Genomic DNA, 27500 nt, shown 5'->3' on the forward strand with positions numbered 1-27500 from the left:
TTCAATGTCACGATGCTGCGGGGGGAAGTAGGCTACTTCATAGCTTAACTACGAAAATAGTGTTGGCTGTTTATCTCCCTTTCTGCAGCAGCATGTTGAAGAAATAAATGTTCAGTTTGAACAACACCCATTCTGGTCATTATAGAGCAAGATGATCGCTTCCACTACCAGGGCCGCCCAGAGAGATGGCAGTGCCCCTGGAGGGGTCCAGCCACTATGCCCCCCCCCCCCCCTCCCCCACACGCGCTTGACTCATATCCCCGGATACCCCGCCCATGGGGGGGGGGGGGGGGGGGGGGGGGGGGGGGGGGGGTAAAGGGGTAGGCTTCAAGGGGCGCCCCCCACCGCTGGTGGCGCTCTCCTCCTCTCCTCTCTCCCCTTCTCTCCTCTCCTCTCCCCTCTCCTCATCTCCCCCTCTCCTCTCCCCCTTCCTCCTCTCCTCTCCCCTGGTTCCCCCTCTCCTCTCCCCCTCTGCTCTCCTCTCCTCCTCTGCTCTGGTCCCCCCTCTCCTCTCCTCTCCTCTCCTCTCCTCTCCTCTCCTCTCCTCTCCTCTCCTCTCCTCTCCCCCTCTGCTCTCCTCTGGTTCCCCCTCTGCTCTCCTCCCCTCCTCCTCCCCTCTCCTTCTCTCCTCTGGTCCCCCCTCTCCTCTCCTCCTCTCCCCCTGGTTCCCCCTCTCCTCTCCTCTCCTCTCCCCCCTCTCCCCCTGGCCCCCCCTCTCCTCTCCTCTCCCCCTGGTTCCCCCTCTCCTCTCCTCTCCCCCTCTGCTCTCCTCTCCTCCTCTCCTCTGGTTCCCCCTCTGCTCTCCTCTCCTCCTCTCCCCCTGGTTCCCCCTCTCCTCTCCTCTCCTCTCCCCCTCTGCTCTCCTCTCCTCCTCTGCTCTGGTTCCCCCTCTGCTCTGCTCTCCTCTCCTCCTCTCCCCCTGGGTCCCCCCTCTCCTCTGCTCTCCTCTCCTCCTCTGCTCTGGTTCCCCCCATCCACCCCCATCTGCAGTCGCCTTTTATACACGTCCTAAACAACGCAGGACAACGTGATTGGCTGGCTCAGATTTGAACAGATCTGAGCCAGCCAATCGCGTTATCCTGTGATGACGTAATGTCCTATGCGCCATGACCGGATGGACCATATATGGACTTCCTCCCCCCCCTGGCTGCGCTATCATAGCTGCTGACTGTTACTGCACTATCCGTCAGATCCCTTTGCAATCAACCCTGTGCAATCCATAAAGGTACATGGACGTTACTCTGCAGAAACTACAGTAACAAAATCACAAATTGCTCTGTTTTTGGAGCTCTGCATGTCTGTGTTTGTCTAGTTAATGTGTTGTTAGCTAACGGCTAACATTCGCTAGTTAGCCAACCAACCAGCAGCTAACATTAGCTAGCTAGCTAGCTTACCGGAAGCGATATTTTTTTCGGATGATGGCGAAGGCATAACCCACCCCTGGCCCTCTCTGCCTCTGAATAGTGGCAGCGTTATAAACCATAGATATGACTATATTAAAAACATAAACACACTGGCGTCTTTCATGCAGGCTAGCAAGCGTAACTGCTGTATGTCTGTCTGACCCACTGAGTCTGACGGTCTGACCACAGACTGTAGAAAAGAGACGTAATGCAGGATAGCCAAGCCAATGTGTTTACATGGAAGTTTGACGCTAGGCCAATCAGAGGCAGAGAGGGGCGGGTTATGCCTTCGCATAGCCTTCGCCATCATCCGAAAAAAACATATCGCCTCCGGGACAACAACGCTTCCTACCCAGCGTGTGCACGTCTTTCCGACAGGGGTGGTTGTTATGGCAACTATCAACAACAACAACAACTACTACTAACTACTACAAGACATAAAGACCGAAATAGGCTACCTTGTTAATGTGTCTGTCGGAGACACGGCCTAACGTTAACATTTAATATGAGCCGAATATCAGCCTGCGCTCAGCTATGTATACAGGAAGTAAACCGGAAATTCAGGTGGGTTGTGACGGTTGTTATTGTTGTCAAGTTTTAAAACAATAGCCTATTTCGGTCTTTATGTCTTGTAGTAGTTAGTAGTAGTTGTTGTTGTTGTTGTTGATAGTTGCCATAACAACCACCCCTGTCGGAAAGACGTGCACACGCTGGGTAGGAAGCGTTGTTGTCCCGGAGGCGATATTTTCTTTTGGTCAGTACTTCATTTGAATTTGATTAGGCTACTGTGTTCATTTGAATTTGATTTTAGTACTGTGTTCATTTGAATTTGATTATAGTACTGTGTTCATTTGAATTTGATTATAGTACTGTGTTCATGTGGCACCCCTAAATTAGTGGGTGCAGTAATTCCAACAAAATTACCATGGCATTCGGCTACATTGAACAGTTCTGATTGGACATGAAGTTATGGCGTTGAACTTGCAATGATTTCACATCAGATATGTGGAACGAGACGTGATTGGAACAATTAGTGCCAGTGTTGCATTTAATCCGACATATTCAAGTAACAAGCACAAATGCGAAGTAGCTGCTACAATGTACAGATCCTTTCCAAAAAATTAGCATATCATGGAAAAGGTAGTTTTTTCCATAATTCCTTTCAAAAAGTGAAACTTTCATAGATTATAGATTCATTACACACAAAGTGAAATATCTCTGCCAAATTTTTTAATCATCTGCTTGACAATCCGCTGAAGCCCACGGTCATCCATGGTATTTCCATGATATTCCATTTTTTTTTTAAAGGATCTGTATGTGTATGTACATGAATTCAAGCTTTCTCTCTCACACACACACTTTTGTAACATTCATGGTGGCAGGTGCAGGATCCACTCTACTCTGCCACCCTGCAGTTATTAAATATGGCCCCCATTGCCCCCTTTTTCCATCAATTGACATGAACAGAAACACACGCGCACACATGACACGACTACCTTCCTCATTTAACCTAAGTGTGGTGAAATTGTTGGGGACCGGCCAACCGACAGAATGACCTGCTGAGGTGCTGGTCACAACTCTTAAATTAAATAGGATTTGAACATTTAATAACTTCTCAAATACTTTCCATTGACATTTGTCTGGCCATGTCTGTGCACTGTGCAGGTGATGGAAACGCAAATGAGCATCTTTCTAGGACATGGATCTACTGGCTCCACCCCTGTACGATCTGCTTCCAGCTCTGCGAGTAAGTCCTGCCCTGCAAGGCCTGTCATGTTTGGTATTCACCTCTGTAAATCAGTCCTCAGATTGACTGTTACCTTTTCCATTCCATACACAGGACGGAGAATTCAGGACTCTTTCCGAAGAAGAACATTGAACCAACCTCAAAGAGGCAATTATTTTTATTCTTTTTTAGTAATCTCTGGTGAAATGTGTATTGACGAGCAATAATGACTTGAAATATGTTTAACTTAAAGTGGAACTGTCATGGTGAAGCCCATGCCCTATAATAGTAATATGCCAAACAGTAACATTACCTGGATGAAATTAGTATTTGTAAATATTGTAAATACATTACACCTTGGGGGCTACACAAGAGGTGGTGGTTAAGTGGAGCACTGTTTGGGTTGGAGATGTGTGTCTTCACTGTAGTCTGTCGCCCATGTCACTGCAGCGTCTCAGCCGTGCGGGGAAGCCTTCCTGCCTGGGCCATAGTTAACACTCTGTGTGCTGTGTCCACGTAATCCTCCTGCAATCTCTCACATTGTAAAATCCCTTCAAACAGTTAAATAACAACACAGAGACATTTTATTAGCTAATGACTTTATTGGGAAACATTGTGTAACCCTAACCCTGTGCAAAACGTTCGTACCCCCGTGTGTTTTCTCACCGTTTCATTTCTCTTCCTGATCTGCCCGGCCCGCACACAGACTGCAATCATCAAGACAGGTCTCATCTACTATTAAAGGTAAGATGTGAGGCATCTTTATTACATTTAGACTGTTTAATAACAATTGAAAATCTTGCTCGTACACTGCTCAAAAAAATTAAAGGAACACTTTGAAAACACATCAGATCTCAATGGGGGGGAAAATCATGCTGGATATCTTTCCTGACATGGACTTGGTAATGTGTTAGGAACGAAAGGATGCCACATTGTTTGGAAAATAAAATGATCAACCTGCACTAGAGGGGCAACAATAGAGAGGCAAAGTGACCGCCTACTTCCTGCTTCAGCACTGTACCAGAGAATTTCATCTGCCATTTATTTTCCCATAGACATTTCGTAAAATGCTTATAAAATAGTTTGTCGAACCAAACGGTTCAGCTAACGCTATAATCGGGAGAGACCATAGAACATTTCACTTGGACCAACAACAAAAAAACATTGAAAAAATATTGTCTTTAAACCTGCATTTGTTTTACGTTTTGGTCCCAGTGAGATGTTATGCCATCTCTCCTGTTTCTAAATATATCTGTACCGTTTGGTTTGAACCAGTACAACTATTTTTATAAGCATTTTACAAAATGAAAATACATTACAACTATTTCATAAATTTATTCCTAACTTGTAACTATATTTTAACTATCACAGGTCTAACTCCCATCCCCCATCTCTCTCCCACAGTACTCTGTCTACTGCTGCATCCTGTCTCTCATTGCGTCATCATCCTCGGCTGCAAGAAGGAGCTCTTCATGGGCTATGGACGCATCCTCTATCCACACGACTGGAACTGCAACAGGTGGGACTGAACTCTGGATGTCAACCCTGTATCCTGTCACATGGTCTTATTGTACTGTGAGGGGGGAGGGGGTGCTTATGCATTACAGGATATGAGTCATAATTTAACACTAGTCACTCACTCTAGTCACTTAGATTTCATGCATCCTCTAGTTCAGTCTCATGAAGTATTTCAGAGGTGGTGAGATCTTATCAGAACCACTTACAGTGACCACCATAGTATGATGATCATCTTAAATACCTTGATACCAACATCATTAGACAACCAGGGTCAAAGACACAGAGACAAACGAACAAACAATGTTACAATTATTAACCCTAATTATTCCTGCATCCCTAAAATGACCATGTATGAATAGGTGAAACATTTCAAATGAAACTGAGGTCCAACCATGAATTCCCCTTTGTGCTACAGCATTAACGATGCATCTGTCCTGAATGAGCTTGGCCTGGTTAAACACCCCCAGGTGATGAGCTGCATATATATCACCCTGTTCCTGGTCACTATGCTCATCATCTCACAACAGGTAAGGAGAATGCTCCTCACCCCATTTCCCTCCCCGTTTTTATCCCTTATTTCTCAGAGACACACACACACATGAATAACTTTGTATTGCTCACAGGCATAAAGACAGACTGATAGCATCCCTATAGAGTTAACGGTGCCTCGCAAGTACCTGGATGGCAGATGTGTGACCTTTGGTTCCTAACCTTTCTTACATCCCTCCTTCATGGCCCTCCTCTCTTTTACCTAGTGTAAGAGCTGCTTTTCTGCCAGTGATGTGGCTTTGACTATGTAACAAGTACCGTAGCTTCTTGCGTCTTATGCTATGCTGGAGTTTGTCATTTTGCCTTGAAATAACAGTTTTCTCAAAATAATTTCTCAAATTGAGTGCAAACCTCTCCAACCTCTATATCTAAATATATATATATATAAATATATATAAAAAAAAGTATATATATAATATATATATGAAGAGTTCATTTGCAAAAACAGGTAAACGCCATTCTTAAAATGAACAAACATCTGTTTGATACTCCCTGGAGTGCACATAGAAAACATTGAGTTGATTTATGTGGAAATTATCAGATGAATATGTTTTATCAATACATCAATATATAAAATAAAATGATAAAAAATCCAAACGGAGATACCTGTTTTTGCAAATGAACTCTTCATATATACTTTTATACATAATATACCGTATATATATATATATATATTTTTAGAAGAAGAAGAAAAAACACCTCCCTCATCCTCACCACCCGTCTCTCTCTGCTAGAACGAGTCGTGCTTCCGACTGCTGAAGAACAAGAACCACACGGATCAGGACGAGATCGAGACCAGGGAGAACCTGAACCACCTGCTGCTGGAGAACGTTCTGCGGCCCACGTGGCCGCGTTGTTTGTCGGGGAGAACAAAAAGAACGAGGTGGGACTCCACTCAAACTCTTTACTTAACCCTTGTACCCTCCTTATATTTTTTGCCTGTTACACTTCCTCATCCAGCAGCTGGATATTGATATTAATAAGTTATTTTTTATATTGATAATAATAATAATTATGATTATCCATAATCACTTATCCATTGGTAACTTCATACCTCATACCTCATATCAACATTTCATGCTTACTCAGAATTTTAACCCCTCAAATGCCAGTTTACTGTACTTACACTTTACAGCAGAAAACACAAAATTATGTTTTTTGCCGAAAAAACATGAAAACTGCCAATTTTAGACTCCCAACTAATTTTCACAAAAAACACAAAATAGCTTTATTCATCCATCAATCTTGGTCTAAAGGCTTCAAATCAGTAGTTTGCACTGGAAAATCCGGGTTCTCAGGTCATGTGACATGTTGCTATGACGACCACTGTACTGTGTATTTAATGTTAAACTGCATGCAATTGGCTGCTATGCCAGCACTGATCAAATACAGGGGTGGGGCCAAACACAATAGAAGCTACAAATTTGATGTATTGACTCTAGCTGAGAGGTGTAAGATCAGAAAAATAATTATTTTTGGGGAAAGTACGTGGGAGTCAAATTTTTTGTTTTTGTTTTTTTGCTAAATTAACATTGAAATCAATGGGAAAAATATGCAATGGATTTTGAATGGTTGTAACTCCACCAAATGTTCAACCAACTCCAAGGTTAGATATTAAGGTCAAATTTAAAGGTGTTTGGTCCAGGATGCCCGCTGAAAAAAATAAAATAGATTAATTTTGTAAAAATTTCCCGGAGGTCTCAAAAAAGTGGTTTTAATGGTTTTAATACGCCGGCTGCTGGATCCGAGGGGGGTTAACGTGATTATAGCACTTACTTTGTGCCAGGAACACTTTTTTAGGGTGGCGGAAGGGTGAATTACCATGATAAATCAAAAAAAAATGATGGGGAAAGTTTCAGGCCTGAACTCCAAAAACTTTTTTTTCCACAGAAAAAAAACACACAAAATACACCTTACGATCCAGCTGCTGGACGAGGGGGGTACAAGTTAAGAGAAGCACAAGGTAGGCGCCCCGGGTTACAGGTGGATTTCTGTGACCAACAGGCCCCGCCTTCCCTCCCCCCTCCACGTCTCCATCACTCCACTGGCTCTCATTGGCATGTCTGGTGACTTTGACACCGGTACACACGGTTGACATGAAATTAAGCACCCGGTTAGTGCAGCAGTAGATTTCCTGCCTACCTTTAGCTCGGCAGTACCAAAAAAACTTTAATTGCCGATTTCTTACATTTGTTCTCTGCGGGGAAGCCTTCCTGCCTGGGCGATAGTTAACACTCCGTGTGCTGTGTCCACGTAATCCTGCAATCTCTCACGTTGTAAAATCCCTTCAAACAGTTAAATAACAACACAGAGACATTTTATTAGCTAATGACTTTATTGGGAAACATTGTGCAAAATGTTTGTACCCCCGTGTGTTTTCTCACCTCTTCTCAGTTCTCAGTTTCCTGGTCTGGACTGAGGAGGTGAAACGGAGGCAGATGGGTCCAACCCATGGTCCAACCTCACTTGTAGACGGGGAGCAGTGGAACATGCCAAGTGTGGTTGAGTAGGGGGGTTTAATTGATTACAGTTTTTCACAATTGCTTAAACACATTTCCTGATAGACTACCTCACTTTCTCAAAACCCGCAACACAAATCTCAAAACTCACACACAAAATCCTACACTTCTCTTGCAAAAGCACACTTTGCCCTCAAAACAGTGTTAACTCTTCACTAAATGGTATTTTCTTTTCAAATGACAAACACATACATCATATGAGTAGACATTTCTAAGCACCCATTGAACACTGGTGTGCAGAATGGAAAACACTATATGAATGCTTTATCAGTAGAATTATGCCTTTGCATGTTCAGTTTCAGGTTGTGCACATTGTGTCTAATGTGTTTAAACAATTGTGAAAAACTGTAAAACCAATTTTTGAGGGGTTAAACTACTTGGAGTCCTTAGAAATGGAGTCATTATAAATGATGACGTATGGGAAAGTCAATGTAATAATAGTTGTGTTGAAGGGGACTCTTGTTGTATTGTGTGGTTAATTGAAAACTAATTATGTTTGTCTCTGCATAGGAGGGGCTGAATCCTTCAATGGGGGATTCATGTCCCTGCTTCTGACAGGGGAAGGCACCAGGACTGCTGCCTACATACTGTAACTGGACCCATTTGCAGGGGCTTAGCCTACTGTATGTGTTTGGTTTAGTTCAGTTTTGTCTTGTAAAGTTTTGAATAGTGATCTGTTTATTAAGGACAATCGAGTCGTTTGTTGGGGAAAGCCATAACAAAACTGCCTAGAGATCCATTGTGGGGGGTGAGAGAGAGGACAAGGCAGGAGAGAGAGGACTTCAAGGCAGGAGAGAGGACAAGGCAGGAGAGAGAGGACAAGGCAAGAGAGAGGACAAGGCAGGAGAGAGAGGACCAGGCAGGAGAGGACCAGGCAGGAGAGAGAGAGGCAGGAGAGAGAGGACAAGGCAGGAGAGAGAGAGAGGCAGGAGAGAGGACAAGGCAGGAGAGAGAGAGGACAGGGAGAGAGAGGCAGGAGAGAGAGGACAAGGCAGGAGAGAGAGAGGCAGGAGAGAGAGGACAAGGCAGGAGAGAGGGCAGGAGAGAGAGAGGACAGGGAGAGAGAGGCAGGAGAGAGAGGACAAGGCAAGAGAGAGGACAAGGCAGGAGAGAGAGAGGCAGGAGAGAGAGGACAAGGCAGGAGAGAGGACAGCGAGAGAGAGGACAAGGCAGGAGAGAGAGAGGACAGGGAGAGAGAGGCAGGAGAGAGAGGACAAGGCAAGAGAGAGGACAAGGCAGGAGAGAGAGAGGCAGGAGAGAGAGGACAAGGCAGGAGAGAGGACAGGGAGAGAGAGGCAGGAGAGAGAGGACAAAGGCAGGAGAGGACAACCAGTCCATCTAACCTCCCCTCCAACCATCTCTTCCCCACCCACTGTCACCTCTCCTCAGACCACCCCCACTGTCTAACCTCAACCTGTCCACCCATCTCTTCCCCACCCCCCACTGTCTGACCTCTCCTCAGCCCCCTGTCTGACCTCTCCCGTCACCTCTCCTCAGCCCCCTGTCCTTCCTTCTAACTCCCTCCCTCCTGTCTCCCTTCCCCAGACCACCCCCACTGTCTAACCTCAACCTGTCCACCCATCTCTTCCCCACCCCCCACTGTCTGACCTCTCCTCAGCCCCCTGTCCTTCTAACTCCCTCCCTCCTGTCTCCCTTCCCGTCCTCCAACAAAATCCCCTCCTCTGCCATCTTATCTATGTATCTCCCAGCCTCCTTCCTCTCACCCTGTTCTCACTCAACCACTCTACTACCATCTCTGCAGGGACTGACCCGCAGAGGAGAGAGGGGAGCGGGCATGACAAATATTGTCATGCCGTAATGGATGGGCAACTTTGATGATAGAGAGGGCCACAAAAAAGGTCCTCGCTACCAGATTTTGCTGAGGGCTGAACGGCGCCAGCGCGAAAAAATTGGGGCATTTGAAGCCAGGTTTAGAGGAATAACTAATTTTAAATTAACAGTTGTGATGTCATTATTCAGTCTTAACCACCAATATTTGATCCTTTTCTCACTCACTCCTATGTCACCACCTGCTCTCCCTGCAGGGCTTGAAATGAACTTTTTTGACCACCTGCCAATATGGCTGCTAGATTTTAAAGTTCCAGCCAATTAGAATTTCCACTATCCGAAATGTTTTTCTTGAAATAAACCAGAATATGAGTGGGTTAATTTAAGCATAAGTATCAGTAAGTGGCCCGGGATTCTCAAAGCCTGTGTTGAGGGTCACATGAACAAAAATGCACTCTTGAAGCTAAATAAATCCAAAACCAACAAGTTAATTATTTAAATTTCTACCTCAATGTAGAACAGCCATTTCTTACACATGAGATTACTTTTGGCCTTTTAGTCATAAAGATTATTGAAAGATATTCCATATTCCAGACTGAAATGCTATAACAGAAGAATTTTGCAATTCCATCGCGGGCCACACAGGGGGCCGTATGTTGCCCATGTGTGCTTTATAGTAACGTTCAGTCAGAACTCATTTATAATTAAGCCCATAGTTAATGAACTAATCATGTACAAAACACACACACAGTCACATATTTTATATACTGTATATGTTGTAAGCCTAATTTTTGCCATCACAGCTGCTTTTTACATGTATGGGATAATACAGGCTAATATACAATGTGTCCCAAGGAGTCATTATAAACTAAATTAGCTACAGAAGCTAATGTTCACATTCAGTCCTTGTATATTTCTCTCATGTGTTAACATCATTCCTTTCCTCCTCTGTGTGTGTGTGATTGAGAAATGAGATGCAGGTGGTGTTCATCCTAATTGGCCTGGTCAGGTGTCAGATTGCTGCTGGCTGATTGGCTGGTGGAGAGCATTTAAGCCAGCTGATGCCATCCTGTCGCCCTTTGCTCTCCTCATTCCCAACGATGATGGCTGCTGTGCTGACTGCTGTGTTCTGTCAGGTAGGAACTGTGTGTAGACCTACTTTAGTAGTTCTGCAGAACTTTATTAAGATGTGTCTTTATCTTGGTAGACCTGTGCAGTCTAAACTGTAAATAGTTACCTTCCAGATCTACACTTTTGTACACTGTAAATAACACTTACCCAAGTAGCAGAAAGTAGGGGGAGAAGCCCTTTAGTTTTTTGTAACATTTTCTGATGTTTATTTTGTAGGAGCTTATAGGTAAGAGCTGTGTCTCTTATTTAATCCATCATTTTCTTTTCTTAGGTAAATTTAAGGTTGGGGATTAGTTTGATTGGTTAGTTGTGTTGGGGCCATGCTGTGCTCTGAAACTAAACCTGCTACTTGTGAACTTGTGATGGTGGTTCGGCTGATCATCCTTGGGAGTGGGAAGAGTGGGGGCACTTTGTGTTGCGGTCCGGTTCCCCGAGGCCGGTTCCTAACATAATTGGGTGCTCGTCTGCTTTTCTCATTCGTCAGCACGTCGTCTGTGAGTGTGTGTGTATATATATTTTATATGTTTGTCTGGTGGGCAGTCTTTGTGCAGGTGGTAAATGGTGTTAGTCAAGGTGGCTTTGCATGGAGCTGAGGAAGCTCTCATGGTGGTAAAGCTGGTGGATATGTTTGTTGGAGGAGGAGCCGGTCAGAGGGGACCAGTAAGACTGAGGAGGGGCGTGACAAGGCAGGGCAGTCAGTAGCACCGTTTCTCCTCTTTCTGTGTAGACTGCTACCCTACAAGAGTCTCCGTACATAGACTTGCCTGTCACTCTGACTCCCAAGCCATCTAAATCAGCGATACAGACGTATTTACAAGTGTCACAGAAACATTTCAAAGCCACATATTGAGAAGAAGAGTTCATAGCTTCTCGACGTCGGGGTTAGAAAGCTCGTCGCTGCTCATAAATGCCTCTTTTCATCTGAAGTCTGTGCTGGTGATACTTTTTATTGAGCTTTCGGCCAGAGTGGCGCTGTTGAGCGCTCTAACGGCTGGGAGCTCTAACCTGGAAAAAATATCACCAGCACGGACTTCAGATGAAAAGAGGCATTTATGAGCAGCGTCGAGCTTTCTAACCCCGACGTCGAGAAGCTATGAACCCTTCTTCTCAATATGTGGCTTTGAAATGTTTCTGTGACACTTGTAAATACGTCTGTATCACTGATTTAGACGGCTTGGGAGTCAGAGTCACAGGCAAGTCTATGTACGGAGACAGGACTCTTGTAGGGTAGCATAGTCTACACAGAAAGAGGAGAAACGGTGCTACTGACGGCCCTGCCTTGTCACGCCCCTCCTCAGTCTTACTGGTCCCCTCTGACCGGCTCCACCTCCAACAAACATCTCCACCAGCTTTACCACCATGAGTTTCCTCAGCTCCATGCACACCATTTACCACCTGCACAAAGACTGCCCACCAGACAAAGATATAAAATATATATATATACTCAGACGACGTGCTGACGAATGAGAAAAGCGGACAAGCCCCCAATTATGTTAGGAACCGGCCTCGGGGAACGGGACAGCAACACAAAAGTGCCCCCACTCTTCCCACTCCCAATGATGATCAGCCAAACCACCATCACAAGTTCACAAGTAGCAGGTTTAGTTTCAGAGCACAGCATGCCCCAACACAACAAATCAAACTAATCCCCAACCTTAAACTTACCTAAGAAAAGGATGGATTAAATAAAAGGCAGCTCTCACCTATAAGCTCCTACAAAATAAACATGAGAAAATGTTACAAAAAACTAAATGGCTTCTCCCTCCTACTTACTTGGGTAAGATGTTAGTGTACAAAAGTGTAGAGCTGGAAGTAGCTATTTACAGTTTAAACTGCACAGGTCCACCAAGATAACACATCTTTAAGTTCTGAAGAATGAAGTAGGCATACACAGTTCCTACTTAACAAAACACAGCAAATAGTCAACAGAGATATCATATGGGAGAACAATGAGTGGACTATGTTCAATTACACACTTGGAATGATGTGAACAAATGACATACACATGTAATAGCAATTAAACTTTTATTTCATCAACTTCCTGTGTCTGCACTGTTAAATGGGTTTGGGGATGCCATCCCTTGCAGTCATTGCCACCGATGATGGCTGCTCTGCTGACTCTTTGTTCTGTCAGGTGAGATAGGAACTGTGTGTAGGCCTACTTTTGTAGTTCTTTAGAACTTTAAGATCTGTCCTTGTCTGGGTAGACTTGTGCAGTCCAAACTGTAAATAGCTACCTTCCAAATCTATACTTTTTTACATTAAATAACTCTTACCCAAGTAGCAGAAAGTAGGAGGGAGAAGCCCTTTAGTTTTGTAACATTTTCTCATGTTTATTTTGTAGGAGCTTATAGGTGAGAGCTGTGTCTATTTATTTTTTTTATCCATCCTTTTCTTGGTAAGTTTAAGGTTGGGGATTAGTTTGATTTGTTGTGTTGGGGCCATGCTGTGCTCTGAAACAACCTGCTACTTGTGAACTTGTGATGGTGGTTTGGCTGATCATCTTTGGGAGTGGGAAGAGTGGGGGCACTTTTGTGTTGCCGTCCCCTTCCCCGAGGCCAGTTCCTAACATAATTGGGGGCTCGTCCGCTTTTCTCGTTCGTCAGCACGTCGTCTGAGTATATATATATTTTATATGTTTGTCTGGTGGGCAGTCTTTGTGCAGGTGGTAAATGGTGTGCATGGAGCTGAGGAAGCTCATGGTGGTAAAGCTGGTGGAGATATTTGTTGGGGGAGGAGCCGGTCAGAGGGGACCAGTAAGACTGAGGAGGGGCGTGACAAGGCAGGGCCGTCAGTAGTACCGTTTCTCCTCTTTCTGTGTAGACTATGCTACCCTACAAGAGTCCCATCTCCGTACATAGACTTGCCTGTCACTCTGACTCCCAAGCCGTCTACATCAGCGATACAGACGTATTTACAAGTGTCACAGAAACATTTCAAAGCCACATATTGAGAAGAAGAGTTCATAGCTTCTCGACGTCGGGGTTAGAAAGCTCGACGCTGCTCATAAATGCCTCTTTTCATCTGAAGTCTGTGCTGGTGATATTTTTTCCAGGTTAGAGCTCCCAGCCGTCAGAGCGCTCAACAGCGCCACTCTGGCCAAAGGCTCGGTAAAAAATATCACCAGCACAGACTTCAGATGAAAAGAGGCATTTATGAGCAGCGTCGAGCTTTCTAACCCCGACGTCGAGAAGCTATGAACTCTTCTTCTCAATATGTGGCTTTGAAATGTTTCTGTGACACTTGTAAATACGTCTGTATCGCTGATGTAGACGGCTTGGGAGTCAGAGTGACAGGCAAGTCTATGTACGGAGACTCTTGTAGGGTAGCATAGTCTACACAGAAAGGAGAAACGGTGCTACTGACGGCCCTGCCTTGTCACGCCCCTCCTCAGTCTTACTGGTCCCCTCTGACCGGCTCCTCCTCCAACAAACATATCCACCAGCTTTACCACCATGAGCTTCCTCAGCTCCATGCAAAGCCACCTTGACTAACACCATTTACCACCTGCACAAAGACTGCCCACCAGACAAACATATAAAATATATATACACACACACTCACAGACGACGTGCTGACGAATGAGAAAAGCAGACGAGCACCCAATTATGTTAGGAACCGGCCTCGGGGAACCGGACCGCAACACAAAGTGCCCCCACTCTTCCCACTCCCAAGGATGATCAGCCGAACCACCATCACAAGTTCACAAGTAGCAGGTTTAGTTTCAGAGCACAGCATGGCCCCAACACAACTAACCAATCAAACTAATCCCCAACCTTAAATTTACCTAAGAAAAGAAAATGATGGATTAAATAAGAGACACAGCTCTTACCTATAAGCTCCTACAAAATAAACATCAGAAAATGTTACAAAAAACTAAAGGGCTTCTCCCCCTACTTTCTGCTACTTGGGTAAGTGTTATTTACAGTGTACAAAAGTGTAGATCTGGAAGGTAACTATTTACAGTTTAGACTGCACAGGTCTACCAAGATAAAGACACATCTTAATAAAGTTCTGCAGAACTACTAAAGTAGGTCTACACACAGTTCCTACCTGACAGAACACAGCAGTCAGCACAGCAGCCATCATCGTTGGGAATGAGGAGAGCAAAGGGCGACAGGATGGCATCAGCTGGCTTAAATGCTCTCCACCAGCCAATCAGCCAGCAGCAATCTGACACCTGACCAGGCCAATTAGGATGAACACCACCTGCATCTCATTTCTCAATCACACACACACAGAGGAGGAAAGGAATGATGTTACACATGAGAGAAATATACAAGGACTGAATGTGAACATTAGCTTCTGTAGCTAATTGAGTTTATAATGACTCCTTGGGACACATTGTATATTAGCCTGTATTATCCCATACATGTAAAAAGCAGCTGTGATGGCAAAAATTAGGCTTACAACATATACAGTATATAAAATATGTGACTGTGTGTGTGTTTTGTACATGATTAGTTCATTAACTATGGGCTTAATTATAAATGAGTTCTGACTGAACGTTACTATAAAGCACACATGGGCAACATACGGCCCCCCTGTGTGGCGGGTATGTGTTAGAGCATACATGGGCAACATACGGCCCGCGGGCCGTATGCGGCCCGCGGGCGCCCCCTGTGTGGCCCGCGATGGAATTGCACAAAAATTTTTTTTTTTTTTTTTTTTACAGTGCACCTGAATGCAACATGCAAGATACCCGCTGAATAAGTGTCCAAATGTTCATGTCATTCTGGCCAATACTCTTCTGTTATAGCATTTCAGTCTGGAATATGGAATATATTTCAATAATATTTTTGACTAAAAGGCTAAAAGTAATCTCATGTGTAAGAAATGACTGTTCTACATTGAAGTAGAAATTTAAATAATTAACTTGTTGGTTTTGGATTTATTTAGCTTCAAGAGTGCATTTTTGTTCTTGTGTGACCCTCAACACAGGCTTTGAGAATCCCGGGCCACTTACTGATACTTAAGCTTAAAATAACCCACTCATATTCTGGTTTATTTCAAGAAAAACATTTCGGCTAGTGGAAATTCGAATTGGCTGGTAACTTTAAAATCTAGCAGCCATATTGGCAGGTGGTGAAAAAAGTTAATTTCAAGCCCTGCAGGGAGAGCAGGTGGTGACTTCGGAGTGCGTGAGAAAAGGATCAAATATTGGTGGTTAAGACTGAATAATGACATCACAACTGTTAATTTAAAATTAGTTATTCCTCTAAACCTGGCTTCAAATGCCCAAAATGTTTCGCGCGGCGCTGTTCAGCCCTCAGCAAAATTTGGTAGCGAGGACATTTTTTTGTGGCCCTCTCTATCATCAAAGTTGCCCATCCATGGGTTACGGCGTGACAATATTTGTTCGGCCCCCGGCAACAATCTGGGTTTCTCATGTGGCCCCCCATGAAAAACAGTTGCCCACCCCTGTGTTAGAGGGTACACACAGGAAAATACTGTCACAGAGGACTAAGAGATGATTTACCATCTAGACCATCAGCTAGGTAACTTACAATGGATCTCTAGGCAGTTTTGTTATGGCTTTCCCAATGAAAGACTTGAAAAGGTTTGAGTGTCCGTACCGGGATTCAAACCACAAACCTTTGGGTTGGAAGGCATGGTCTTTCACCACTGGACTACAGCCCAGCTCAAACACACAGAACATGCAGCAAGTCAAATAGATGTGCTTAAGATGAGGGTTTTCTTAACCACGACCATACCCTAACCCAATTGATATGGTGGTGGTGGGGGGGGGGTAAATATATATTTTAAATATTTTGTTTTCAATTATCAAATATTATTATTTTCACATTTACTAATCATTAACCACTCTATTCAGGAATTGACTGACTAATCAGCAACTATCTAATGATTAACTAATATATTCACGAACTGACATGTATTAATCATTAAAGAAACAGTTAACTACTCTGAGTCTGCACTGAGTGCTCATAAGTGTCAAAATAGAAAACCAGATTCAAACATACACAAGCTACATGTTACAGAGTAAGCTGACTATCAGTACGTTATTGCACGCATAGGCCTATCTTTACATTTAAACGTTTACATAGCAAAAATAAAAAATAGAAATAGAAGTAGGCTATTCAGTGTTTTCCCCTGAATAGCTGAGAAAGTGGACACTGTCAATAGTTAGCACTGTGAAGCTGATACAATTCAGGTGGTGGTAATGCAACATTTAAGGATGCCAACCGCCATAAAACACAGAAGAAGCTGAGAAAAAGGAAGTGCTGTGGGGTTGCAGCTGGTGAAAACCGTCTATACGACTATACAGTATATGAACCTTTAAATTAAATGATCTTTAATTGCATTACATTAACTACATAATTACAATAACAATAACTAACCATATATTGGCAGTAGGACACGTTGGATTTTGGATGCAAATAGTTTATTTGTGGCTTTTTGTGGTCACAGACAGTCATTGACCCCAACTGATTTACAGCAACACACTTCAAACAAAACAGTCAACCATATATACAGTCACACGATTTAGTACAAATACACACGGTCACACACCCTTTCTACACACGGTCACACACCCTTTCTACACACGGTCACACACCCTTTCTACAGGCGTCTTCTTACAACACTCATCTGGACAAGTCACTCAAGTGTCATTTGGCCATTTGGGTTAAAACAAAGTCCTGACATGGATCGCATGAATTGAAATGCGGTGTCAGTTGTCAAAAGACACAAAGATAGAAATATATGTAAATATAAATATCTGGCAGGTTTGTGACAAGCATTGGTGACAAGAGAAAGGGAACAACAGCTTGTGTAATCCAGGTGTGCATATAGATTAATCCATCTCCCACAATTGACTCCGCCTACACACATCGTCAACTCCACAGTAACTCCGCCTATTCACATCTAAAACTCCACAGTAACAAAGATCACACATCAGCAGTGACGTAAGCAAACGACAAGTGGAGCGTTCAGTTTGTGAGACCCGTTTCTCACTGATGGTTCAACCTTTTTTTTAACAGTTCAGTAGTGTTGTCATTACTCCAACTAGGACACAACGCCCAGACCATGGACATATTATAAGATATATTTAATATAACTCAATGGTCCAGACCCACATCCAAAACAAGAACTACTTTAGCCATACGACTCAAACATAACCTGTACCCAAGTCCATTTTTGTGGTATGATTCAACCAAGCTAGTGTTATAAACTATAAGCTGATCCTGTGGAGGTGGATAAACCCCAATGCCCAAAATTCAGGATTAATAGTGATTGTATCAAGTCGATTTAGTAGAATAACTTGGTCCAGTTCAGGGTGGGAAGTCACTTTTTATCTATTTGTCCAAGCACCAGGCCATAAACCAAAAATCCCGACAAGATCTGATATGTTTGTAGCCTGGTGAACTCCCATTGTGTTTGGTTCTACGGGACCATATGTACTGTAGAGCGAATCAGGATGTTCTAACCAGGCTAATGTGTTTGCGTCGGGTCAGACTGAACGTCTTACTTTGCGTCATTGTCCGACTAGAAAAACCTTGGTTTAGTTCAGGCCTCATAAAATGCTCTCAGGCCCGGTTCACACTGGGGAAAGTCATTATTACAGTACTTCTGGTTGAGTCCGGATTGAATTCTCAGGCGAGTCAAGCTGGTGCGACAATTGACAGAATCTAAATGGAAGGGTGGCATGTAGGGAAGGGACGATATATCAAAATTCAATAAATCACAAATTACAAAAATGTGACAATACGTATCGTGGGGCAGAAAAAAATCTGGATATTCACTCAATTTGATTCTGCTGTAGTAACGAGACGGCTTTCCCATCATAATCTTAAAAAAAACTCTACATCCCAATTATATTACCGGTAGTCACATTGTAATGACATTTTCAAATTGTAAAATGTTTCGTTGTTACGAGCCAGCGGCGCTATCGCTAGAAACACATGCAGCTCAGAAATAAACTTCATTCTGCACGGTCAGACTTTTTGTCATTGAACTTTATTACCATTATCATACCGTGGTTGTAATGAATGAATCGTGAAGCTCATTATCGCAGATCGTATCGTGAGATGAGCCTACAGTCCCACCACAAGCAACTTGCGCTATTTCCCACCCCGAGTTCAATCAATGTTATTATAACCTTTACCAAATAGAAATGCGTCAGATGGACAGCAGCGAGATAATAACACACAAACCTTCAGCAGAGAGCCAGTGGGTTGCATAATGATGTGAAAAACATTGTTCAGTCAGTGCAAAAGGATCAGAAGCCTGAACTTCTCTCCAGCATGCAAGTAGTGGACGGACCACTTTAAAGGCAGCATGCATATCGAATGAAAAGTTTACTTTCACTTCATTTCATCTGAAAAAAGAAGGAGGAAAAAAAAGAACAGACAAGAACGTTGGCTTTTAGTGAACAAACCGGCAGCTTATTGGCTGTAAAAGAAAAACAGCAGCTGATTGGTCTGTTGAAGTGTGCAACTGTGCAACTTCCAGCTATACTGTCTTCCTCTCTCCTCACTTTACCGTCTGCCATTAATGTGTGCATTCGCATCAATTCATAGAATATTTGAGGATGAGAGGCAGATGGACGGCACCCTTTCCTGAGGGGGGGGGGGGGGGGGGGGGGTTAATGTCCTTCATAGATTTGAAAATGCGAATCTGTCAGCCAATCAGATCGTCGCGTCGCTCTGTTCAGTGCAGTTATGAGGGGCATATGAAAGAATAAAGTCATCCAGAAGACCCGGTCAGGAGCCAGGAGGCGTCAAGTATTGGCAGGCCGCCACATCTAGCTCTTGCTCTCTCTCTCTCTCTTTCTCTCTCTCTTCCATTACGTTAAGCCCCTCCCCTCATCTCCTCCGCCTACTGTCTTTCCTTTATCCTACAACCATCTCCGTTTGTCCTAGCCTGGTCAAACCACATGTGATCACGTCCTCTTTCTCTCTATGTGTCAGTCTGGACCTCTAGTCGTCCACATCGACGTCCTGAAATGACAATGTGACCGGACCAATCAGGGACTGCGATGCAAATGATGACGGACCAATAGGGGACTCCACTGGCAAAAGGTAATGGCGTCTCCCAAAGCAAAGGGCGGTAACATTAATGTTAGTAGAGTATATACAGCCATAAAGTGCAGTTATGGCAGAAATAGACTCAATAACACCAATCACACAAGAACGAGAGTGAGTATGCACCAGCGGGGTTTCTCTGCGGGAAAAGACGTTTTTCGACGTTGTTTTCCGACTGGATTTGAATGGATTGGTTAAAGGCGTTTGTCTGTCAAGGCAAGTGCTCCCAGCCACTGAAATCCATGTGGGCGGCTAGAAGTCCAGACAGATGTGTAGAGCAAAAGAGAATGTGAGCTCAGGTGATGATCAGGATGCGTTGACCAGGCAACATCTCTCCCACCTTACTCTCATCTCCTCCTCTCCTCCACTCTATCCAGTCATCTCGTCCATCTCCTCTCCTCAGTCACACTCTGGGACCTGCCCCCCGCCCTCTCCCCTCGCATCCTCCGCCCCGTCCCGGGCCCCCTGGGTGAAACAATAGAGCAGTGTGGGGTCGTCCTTGAAGCCGTGCCGATGCGTCAGGTGGTGCAACACTCCTCCCTCCTGCAGCCGGCCGCCGTAGAGCCGGGCCGCGGCGCGGTCAGCGCAGCACGGGCCCGACTTGACCAGCCAGTCTACCAGGTCGCTGGCCCAAAACACGCCTCCCACATGGGGCCGGGGATGGGAGTGGGGATGGGCTGAGATCGGAGCCCAGTCTTGGGCTTGGCAACTTTGGGGAAACTGCTCCTCTGGAACATCAGAGGAGGTGAACTGGGGTTGGTGCTCATTTCCAGGCCAAGAAGAACGGTAACTTTGGCCGTGGGTTTGAACTTGATTGTGAGATTGGTGAATTTGACGTCGTTTCGGCGACTCGTGGTCGATTTGGACCCCGTTCGGTCTCTGTTCTTGTCCCCAAGGGAGATCCCGGTGCTGGGCTGGGTACCAAGGCTGGTCAGGGTGGGAATATCGGTTCTCACCCAATTTCAAAACCCTGTTTTCCTCTCCTTCTCCTCCTTCACCTCCTCCTTCTCCTCCTCCTCCGTACCTGTCATTATCAGAGGAAGGATTCACCTGTCGGAGGGTTCACACTCTCCCTAGAGCCACTAGGGGGTGACAGAGAGAAAGAGAGGGAGGAGAGGAAACGGAAGGGTGGAGAGAAATGGGAGCCAAGAGAAGAAAACAGGGAGGAAGAGAGGAAGAGAGGAGAAAGAGAGGAAGAGAGGAAGAGAGGAGAAAGAGAGGTTAGATAAAAGGAAAGACAGAAAGGGGACAGAAAGAGTGGAAAGAGTTCAACATGTGTTAGAAGAGGAGGGAACAACAGAAAAGCACCAACAGAATCTGAAACAATACTTTAGTAAGAGAGTTCAGTGTGTACTTGTAATGTAACAGTGGCTAAATCCAGACACCGTGTGAAATTACAGTATACCAAATGATACTGTATGATTTCATGTTAGTAGTGTTACATTACATGTCTTAGGTGTAGAAAGAGACTGCACATCCACCAGGTTCCTATCTTTACAGCACCGCCTTCTTTTTGTTGTCCCGCCAGCACTCAGTGTTGGGCAAGTTACTTTCAAAATGTAATATACTACATATTACTAGTTACTTTCATTTGAAAGTAATACGTTACTTTACAATATTACTGTCTGTGTAGAGTAACTCATTACTTATTACACTACTTTTGCATTACTTTTACCAAAACACCAGCAGCAGCAGAACGACATCGCCGCCCCGGAACCATCCCGAAAAATAATTTCAACCGTCTTGAAGCCAGTGTAAACAATCCAAAATTCTAAATGTGATTGCTTTCCTTTGTTATTGTCATCTCTATAGTGGTTATTTGCATTAACAAAAACAGTTTGATTAGCAAATGATTGTATCTTCATTTGAATGTGAAACGTAAATGTGTTCTTTTAGAAACGGGATTTTCAGAAAACACTTCAAAAATCATAAAAGTGATTCACGTTTGTGAAGATTATCCTGCTGAACACAAATTACCACTCCCATAAACTTTTATTAACCACAGACCTTTTTTTATGCATTTGAGTGAAATCCCCATTCTAAAACCCCATTCACTTTCGCGACTACAAAAATATGTCATTCCTGCGGTGATGTATTTATTAAACATGTTAATAAAACGTTCAGCTCGACAGCATAGTGCTTAATAGGGTTTTCAATTGTAGCTTAAACAGATAATTTGTAGAATATTATTTTTTGAAGTGCTGAAAAATAAGTGCTTTGTGGACAGAGGTTCTAAGTGAGAGTACCAACAGACCAGCAGATAGGTAACAACATGCAAAGATGCAAACGATGAGGTGCAGAGCAAAGTCCATACATCAAATACAGTCGTGACAACAAAACAAAATTAAGTAAAGCCAATATCCAATCAGAATTCCTGCACTGGAACTAGTTCAATGGTTTCAATCCAAGCATCAAGCGTCTTTGAGTTCTTGACAGGCCAAAATCGATATGGGAGTTGGACTTGAATTAGATTGAAATGGAAAGTTCTACAGTGATGGACCAAACTCATATTTATTTCCCACAAAGCTTAACTGAAGTGCATTACATCCCACTTAAAGATAAAAAACAAGAACTGAGGAGCTCAACAATCAAGAAAGTTGCCCACTAAAATCTAGTGAATTGGTGTCAAGTAAAAGTAATTTCTTCGTTCATGTGCACATTTTTCAACTCTCACATTTTCAAATGCAAAAAAGCAGCCATTCTAAATAGACACATACACAAACACATACATACATACATACACACACACTAGTCATACCTGCGTGTGTGTACTATATCTTGGACACACTGGTCTTTGTGGTAGCGGACAAACTGGGTGCAGGTGAGTCGGACCTCCTCTGGTACGACTGAGGGACTGGACTCTTCACTGTCTCTGCCGCCATGCCACAGGTTCAGCAACCTGAGAGAAAGACACAGTAATATAACATCTCTGCCATGCCACAGGTTCAGCAACCTGAGAGAAAGACACAGTAATATAACATCATGATGACACATCTCTGCCATGCCACAGGTTCAGCAACCTGAGAGAAAGACACATGACTCTTCACTGTCTCTGCCATGCCACAGGTTCAGCAACCTGAGAGAAAGACACAATCATATAACATCTCTGCCATGCCACAGGTTCAGCAACCTGAGAGAAAGACACAATCATATAACATCTCTGCCATGCCACAGGTTCAGCAACCTGAGAGAAAGACACAATCATATAACATCTCTGCCATGCCACAGGTTCAGCAACCTGAGAGAAAGACACAATCATATAACATCTCTGCCATGCCACAGGTTCAGCAACCTGAGAGAAAGACACAGTAATATAACATCTCTGCCATGCCACAGGTTCAGCAACCTGAGAGAAAGACACAATCATCACTGTCTCTGCCATGCCACAGGTTCAGCAACCTGAGAGAAAGACACAATCATATAACATCATGATGACACAAATAATAATCACAGTAATAAGAACAATTGTGATGGAGGAGTCCTGCCATGTGCTGAGCATCTGGAAGTCTGAGCTCACCTCTTCTTGAAGGGCAGGATGATGAGGTGTCTGTCCAGACCGAAGATACCAAAGGAGAGAAAACCCTGAGAGAGAGAGAGAGAGAGAGATATCATCATCATCATCATCATCATCATCAGTATACTGTATAAATGGGAGCTAGGGCTCTGTTTGTTTCTCTGTCCCACTGTGACATCATCAGTGATGTCATAAATCAAGTGATGAAATAAACAAAGAAGGATGCACACTGTAGCTTTCTTTTATTCCATGTTTTACACATGGAATAAAAGAAAAGCAAACGGGAGCTACAGTGTGCGGCCTTCTTTGTTTATTTCACTGCAGTTTTTATTGGGTCCAGCACCTGCCTTTCAAACTGGTTGGGATGTGCGTATCTTTTTTCACTGTTATAAATCCAAGTCATGTCATAAATCCCACTGTGACATCATCAGTGATGTCATGAATCCCACTGTGACATCATCAGTGATACATCATCAGTGATGTCATAAATCCCACTGTGACATCATCAGTGATGTCATAAATCCCACTGTGACATCATCAGTGATGCTGGTCTCATTGGCCACACAGCAGCCGAGCTGCGGGATGGGCGAGGCCGTGCAGCGGATGAGCTTAGGAATCGAGCGTGCTGGTGTGCAAGATCCCTAGTAATAAAGTATAAAAGTAAACAAGGCAACAGTAAACATGTCACACATACACAATGCGCGTGCACGCACGCAGGTACCTGTCCATAGTTGGCCACAGCACAGAAGAACTGTAGTTCTAGATAAAGTCTTCCTGGATCTCTGTTGAACAACCACCACAAACAACTGGACAGATTCTACAGACAGAGGGAGGGAGGGAGGGAGAGAGAGAGAGAGAGAGAGACATTCAGAAATCCATACATGTTGCAGTGTTTCCCATATAAAGTTCATACTGTAAGTAACTTTCTCTGTATTCCTCAGGAGATCAGAGCTTCTAACTTCCAGTTAGCCATCTGCTAACTTGAATGAGTATAAATAATGAAATCATGTGCGGCTCTTCTAGACTTTCCAAATGTTATCGGAGCAAATTGATCAAATTCTGATACTGAAACAAGTCATTTCCTGGAGGTTGTGTTGTGTGACGCTCTAAAACAATTCATCCACTGTTTTACAGCCATGACAGTAGGCTACGGCTAGGCTTTGTCTTCACTTATAACCAAATCTACATGTGCATACGTCAGCGACAGCTAGTGCTATCAAATTTCAATGCAATTTCAACCAGTAATATCATGACATGACAGCTGTCAATCAATCTTCATGGCTAGAAGAAAATTCCAAGCAATGTCCTCATTTCATGTAGATGAGGGACATGTGATTGGCTCATTAACTCGCATTCCAGGAATATCGCCATTTACCGCAGTTCGTGGCCCGCTTCAAGACCAGTGCCTGCTCTCTCCGCCTGGAGGCAGCCAACCACCCAGTCCTCTGCAGCTCAGTGCAGTGAAGCAGCCAGGGAGTACGCAGTCCAAGGGGCTGTATTAACATTATATTGTGTTTGTACATAGACCGTTATAGAGAGGCAAAGTGACCGCCTACTTCCTGCTTCAGCACTGTACCAGAGGTTTTCATCTGCCATTCACTTTCCCATACACATTTCGTAAAATGCGTATAAAAATAGTTTTACTGGTTCAAACTAGTGTCCTCTAGAGAGAGAGTGGCATCAGCGGAGGACCAAAATGCGAGACTCATTAGCCAATGAACAGCCAGGAATGGGTCTTGCGCTACTTTTGCATGCTGCTAAAATAAAGCTGATAATGTACAATTTGATTCAAGGGGGGAAAACCCTTTCTGAGTAGCTACAACACAAACTGTCTATTTTGCTACAACTCGACAGTGCTGCTTAATCCAGGACCTTACTTCCTGGAACTCTTCAGAGTAAAAAACTGGTCCATTGGAGTGAATGGAGATGTCGGGACTCTTCTATCTACATGGCTCTGGTTCAAACCAAACGGTACAGATATATTTAGAGACAGGAGAGATCGCATAACATTTCACTGGGACCAAAGCGTAAAAAAAAATGCGGGTTTAAAGAAAATATTTTTTCGATGTTTTTTTTGGTCCGAGTGAAATGGTCTATGGTCTCTCCCGATTATAGCGTTAGCTGAACCGTTTGGTTCGACAAAGTAAAACTATTTTATAAGCATTTTTACGAAATGTCTATGGGAAAATAAATGGTGGATGAAAATCTCTGGTACAGTGCTGAAGCAGGAAGTGACGTTCCACTTTGCCTCTCTATGAAATGTGAGCGGTAGGTTTCAGATTTGTCTGATAAAACACATCAGCGGACTGCTGTCTCCCTCTCCTCAGAGGCTCGGGCAGGGCAGCACCCAGTCCCTTACTGCAGACACGCCCATTTTTCAACGGTCAAATCACACTCCTCCACACTCTACTGTGTATATCCTGTTTCACTCAGAATACATCACCATATGGAGTCACGTACTGTGCAAATGGCACATTCGCTGCCAGAACGGGGAGACAAAGGTTCTGCACTATAAAAGTGACGCACTATAGCTTTAATGAAAGTGTTATATGAACTACAACGACCATGATTCAAATGATATCATCTAGGGGTGCACCGATCACGTTTTTTGTCACCGATCGCCTATGGGAAATATCTGCCCAACCGATCATCGACCGATCACCGATTACCGATCACCGATATATAAACTCCTCAAAGAAAGTTTGGAAACGTTATTTTAGGTTGATTATTTGATCGCATATTTGAGGTCAAAATCGGCCGATACAGATTGCTTGCCGATCGATCGGTGCACCCCTAATATCATCCAGTGTGAAGCTTATCGATTAACATTAATTAGCAATTAATTTTAGACCCTGCATTAGTGCCTGAAATCCCCCCCCCCCCCCCCCCCCCCCCCCCCCCTGCCAGTAACTTGGCAACCTGTGGGAGCTGAAACAAGTGAGCAGCACATTTGGATGTGACATGCTGTCCTTCTGTACACCTGCCAGGATCATTCACATGCGTCTGATATCTGGATTGTGTCTACATCTGATTTAGCCGGATTACCTTTTCACTCACTGCTTTTGGTACTTGAACTCTGTCTTACATAAACAGTTAAACATAAACAGTCTCTCTAACTCTGTCTCTCTCTCTCTCTCTCTCTAACTCTGTCTCTCTCTCTCTCTCTCTCTCTCTCTCTCTCTCTCTCTCTCTCAAACACACACACACACTCTTGAACATTAATAACAGTATTGTATCCGCACCGCTAGCAGGCTGACAAATAGCAGCAGACACAGCAGTACGTGTCGGACTGTCTGTTTGTCGTCGTGGGTCGGAGGCCCAGGCGGCGGCAGGTTCAGCGGCTGCTCTGGAGAGGTGACGCTCTGCTGCTGCCCGTCACACAGCGCCCCACTGTGGCCTGGAGGGGAACAGAAACATTCACAGTCAAGCTGGTGAATGTTCCCACCACACAAGGCAATATAATACTCCAAAGACATATAATCAACAGCCTAAAGCACAAGGACTGGGACTGAGCTGAAGCTGGTCTTCTCTACTTTTTTCTCTCTCTCTCTCTCACTGTTCTCATGGTTTATCTCACTGTTCCAAGAAGTTTGCTTTTGACTGTGTGGCAAACTAAAAGTGTATTCAGGCACATAAGGAAATAATCTGTTGATTTCTATGTGTATATTTCTATAAAGTCGAGGGTCTATTTACTCATGTACACTAGAGGAAGAGAACAATTGTGTACAGCATGTGTATGTTTGTATGTTATGTGTATGTACTTTATATGTTGTATGTATATGTTCAGTGTGTTACCTTTATTTTCTGTTTGTGTGTGTGTGTGTGTGTGTGTGTGTGTGCGTTTGCATGCATGTGTGTGTGTTACCTGTACTGTGTGTGTGTTCCCTCTGTGTACTGGCGATCATGTCAGGTATGGCCTGGAGGGGAGAGCAGCTGTGGAAGTCTGCCAACAAAACACAAACAAAAAAAACATCTATAAAAAAAAAAAAAAGGAAATCTCCAACAGATAATATTACAAGATTGAGCCAAGCAACCTGATTGGTTAAAGACGCCTTCCAGCCATGCTGATCATTAACACTTTGAGTGCCACGGCCCTTGGGCAAAAGGTTGCTTGCTGTGCCACATAGGCCGCAATGCATTTTAAAACAGTCATATAATTTTTTTAATAATTACTATGTAAACACTGAACACGCACAAATAACGATGAGACTCTCTTCTATCACCTGCAAAAAAAAGTTTATTGATCCCATTTTCCGTTCTTTAGTTATGAGCCGGAGAAGATAGCTTGATTGAAGCAAAAACATCCCT

General features: G+C 43.9%; 1 protein-coding gene across 1 annotated transcript in view; it reads right to left on the minus strand.

Moving 5' to 3' along the window:
* Positions 1–20599: 20599 nt before the first annotated feature.
* LOC310789463 (lysosomal cholesterol signaling protein-like) overlaps positions 20600–27500 on the minus strand; it is a 46623-nt gene continuing 39722 nt past the window's right edge. Inside the window, exons 15-20 of the mRNA XM_083651108.1 lie at positions 27058–27135; positions 26435–26589; positions 23914–24009; positions 23196–23260; positions 22437–22577; positions 20600–20760 (exon numbers count right to left, since the gene is read on the minus strand). Coding sequence (XP_083507234.1) covers positions 20712–20760; positions 22437–22577; positions 23196–23260; positions 23914–24009; positions 26435–26589; positions 27058–27135 — 584 coding nt within the window. The 3' untranslated portion in view covers positions 20600–20711. The remainder of the gene's footprint in view (positions 20761–22436; positions 22578–23195; positions 23261–23913; positions 24010–26434; positions 26590–27057; positions 27136–27500) is intronic.

Source organism: Poromitra crassiceps (genome assembly GCF_964638095.1).
Source record: "Poromitra crassiceps genome assembly, chromosome: 14".
Classification (NCBI taxonomy): Eukaryota; Metazoa; Chordata; class Actinopteri; order Beryciformes; family Melamphaidae; genus Poromitra; species Poromitra crassiceps.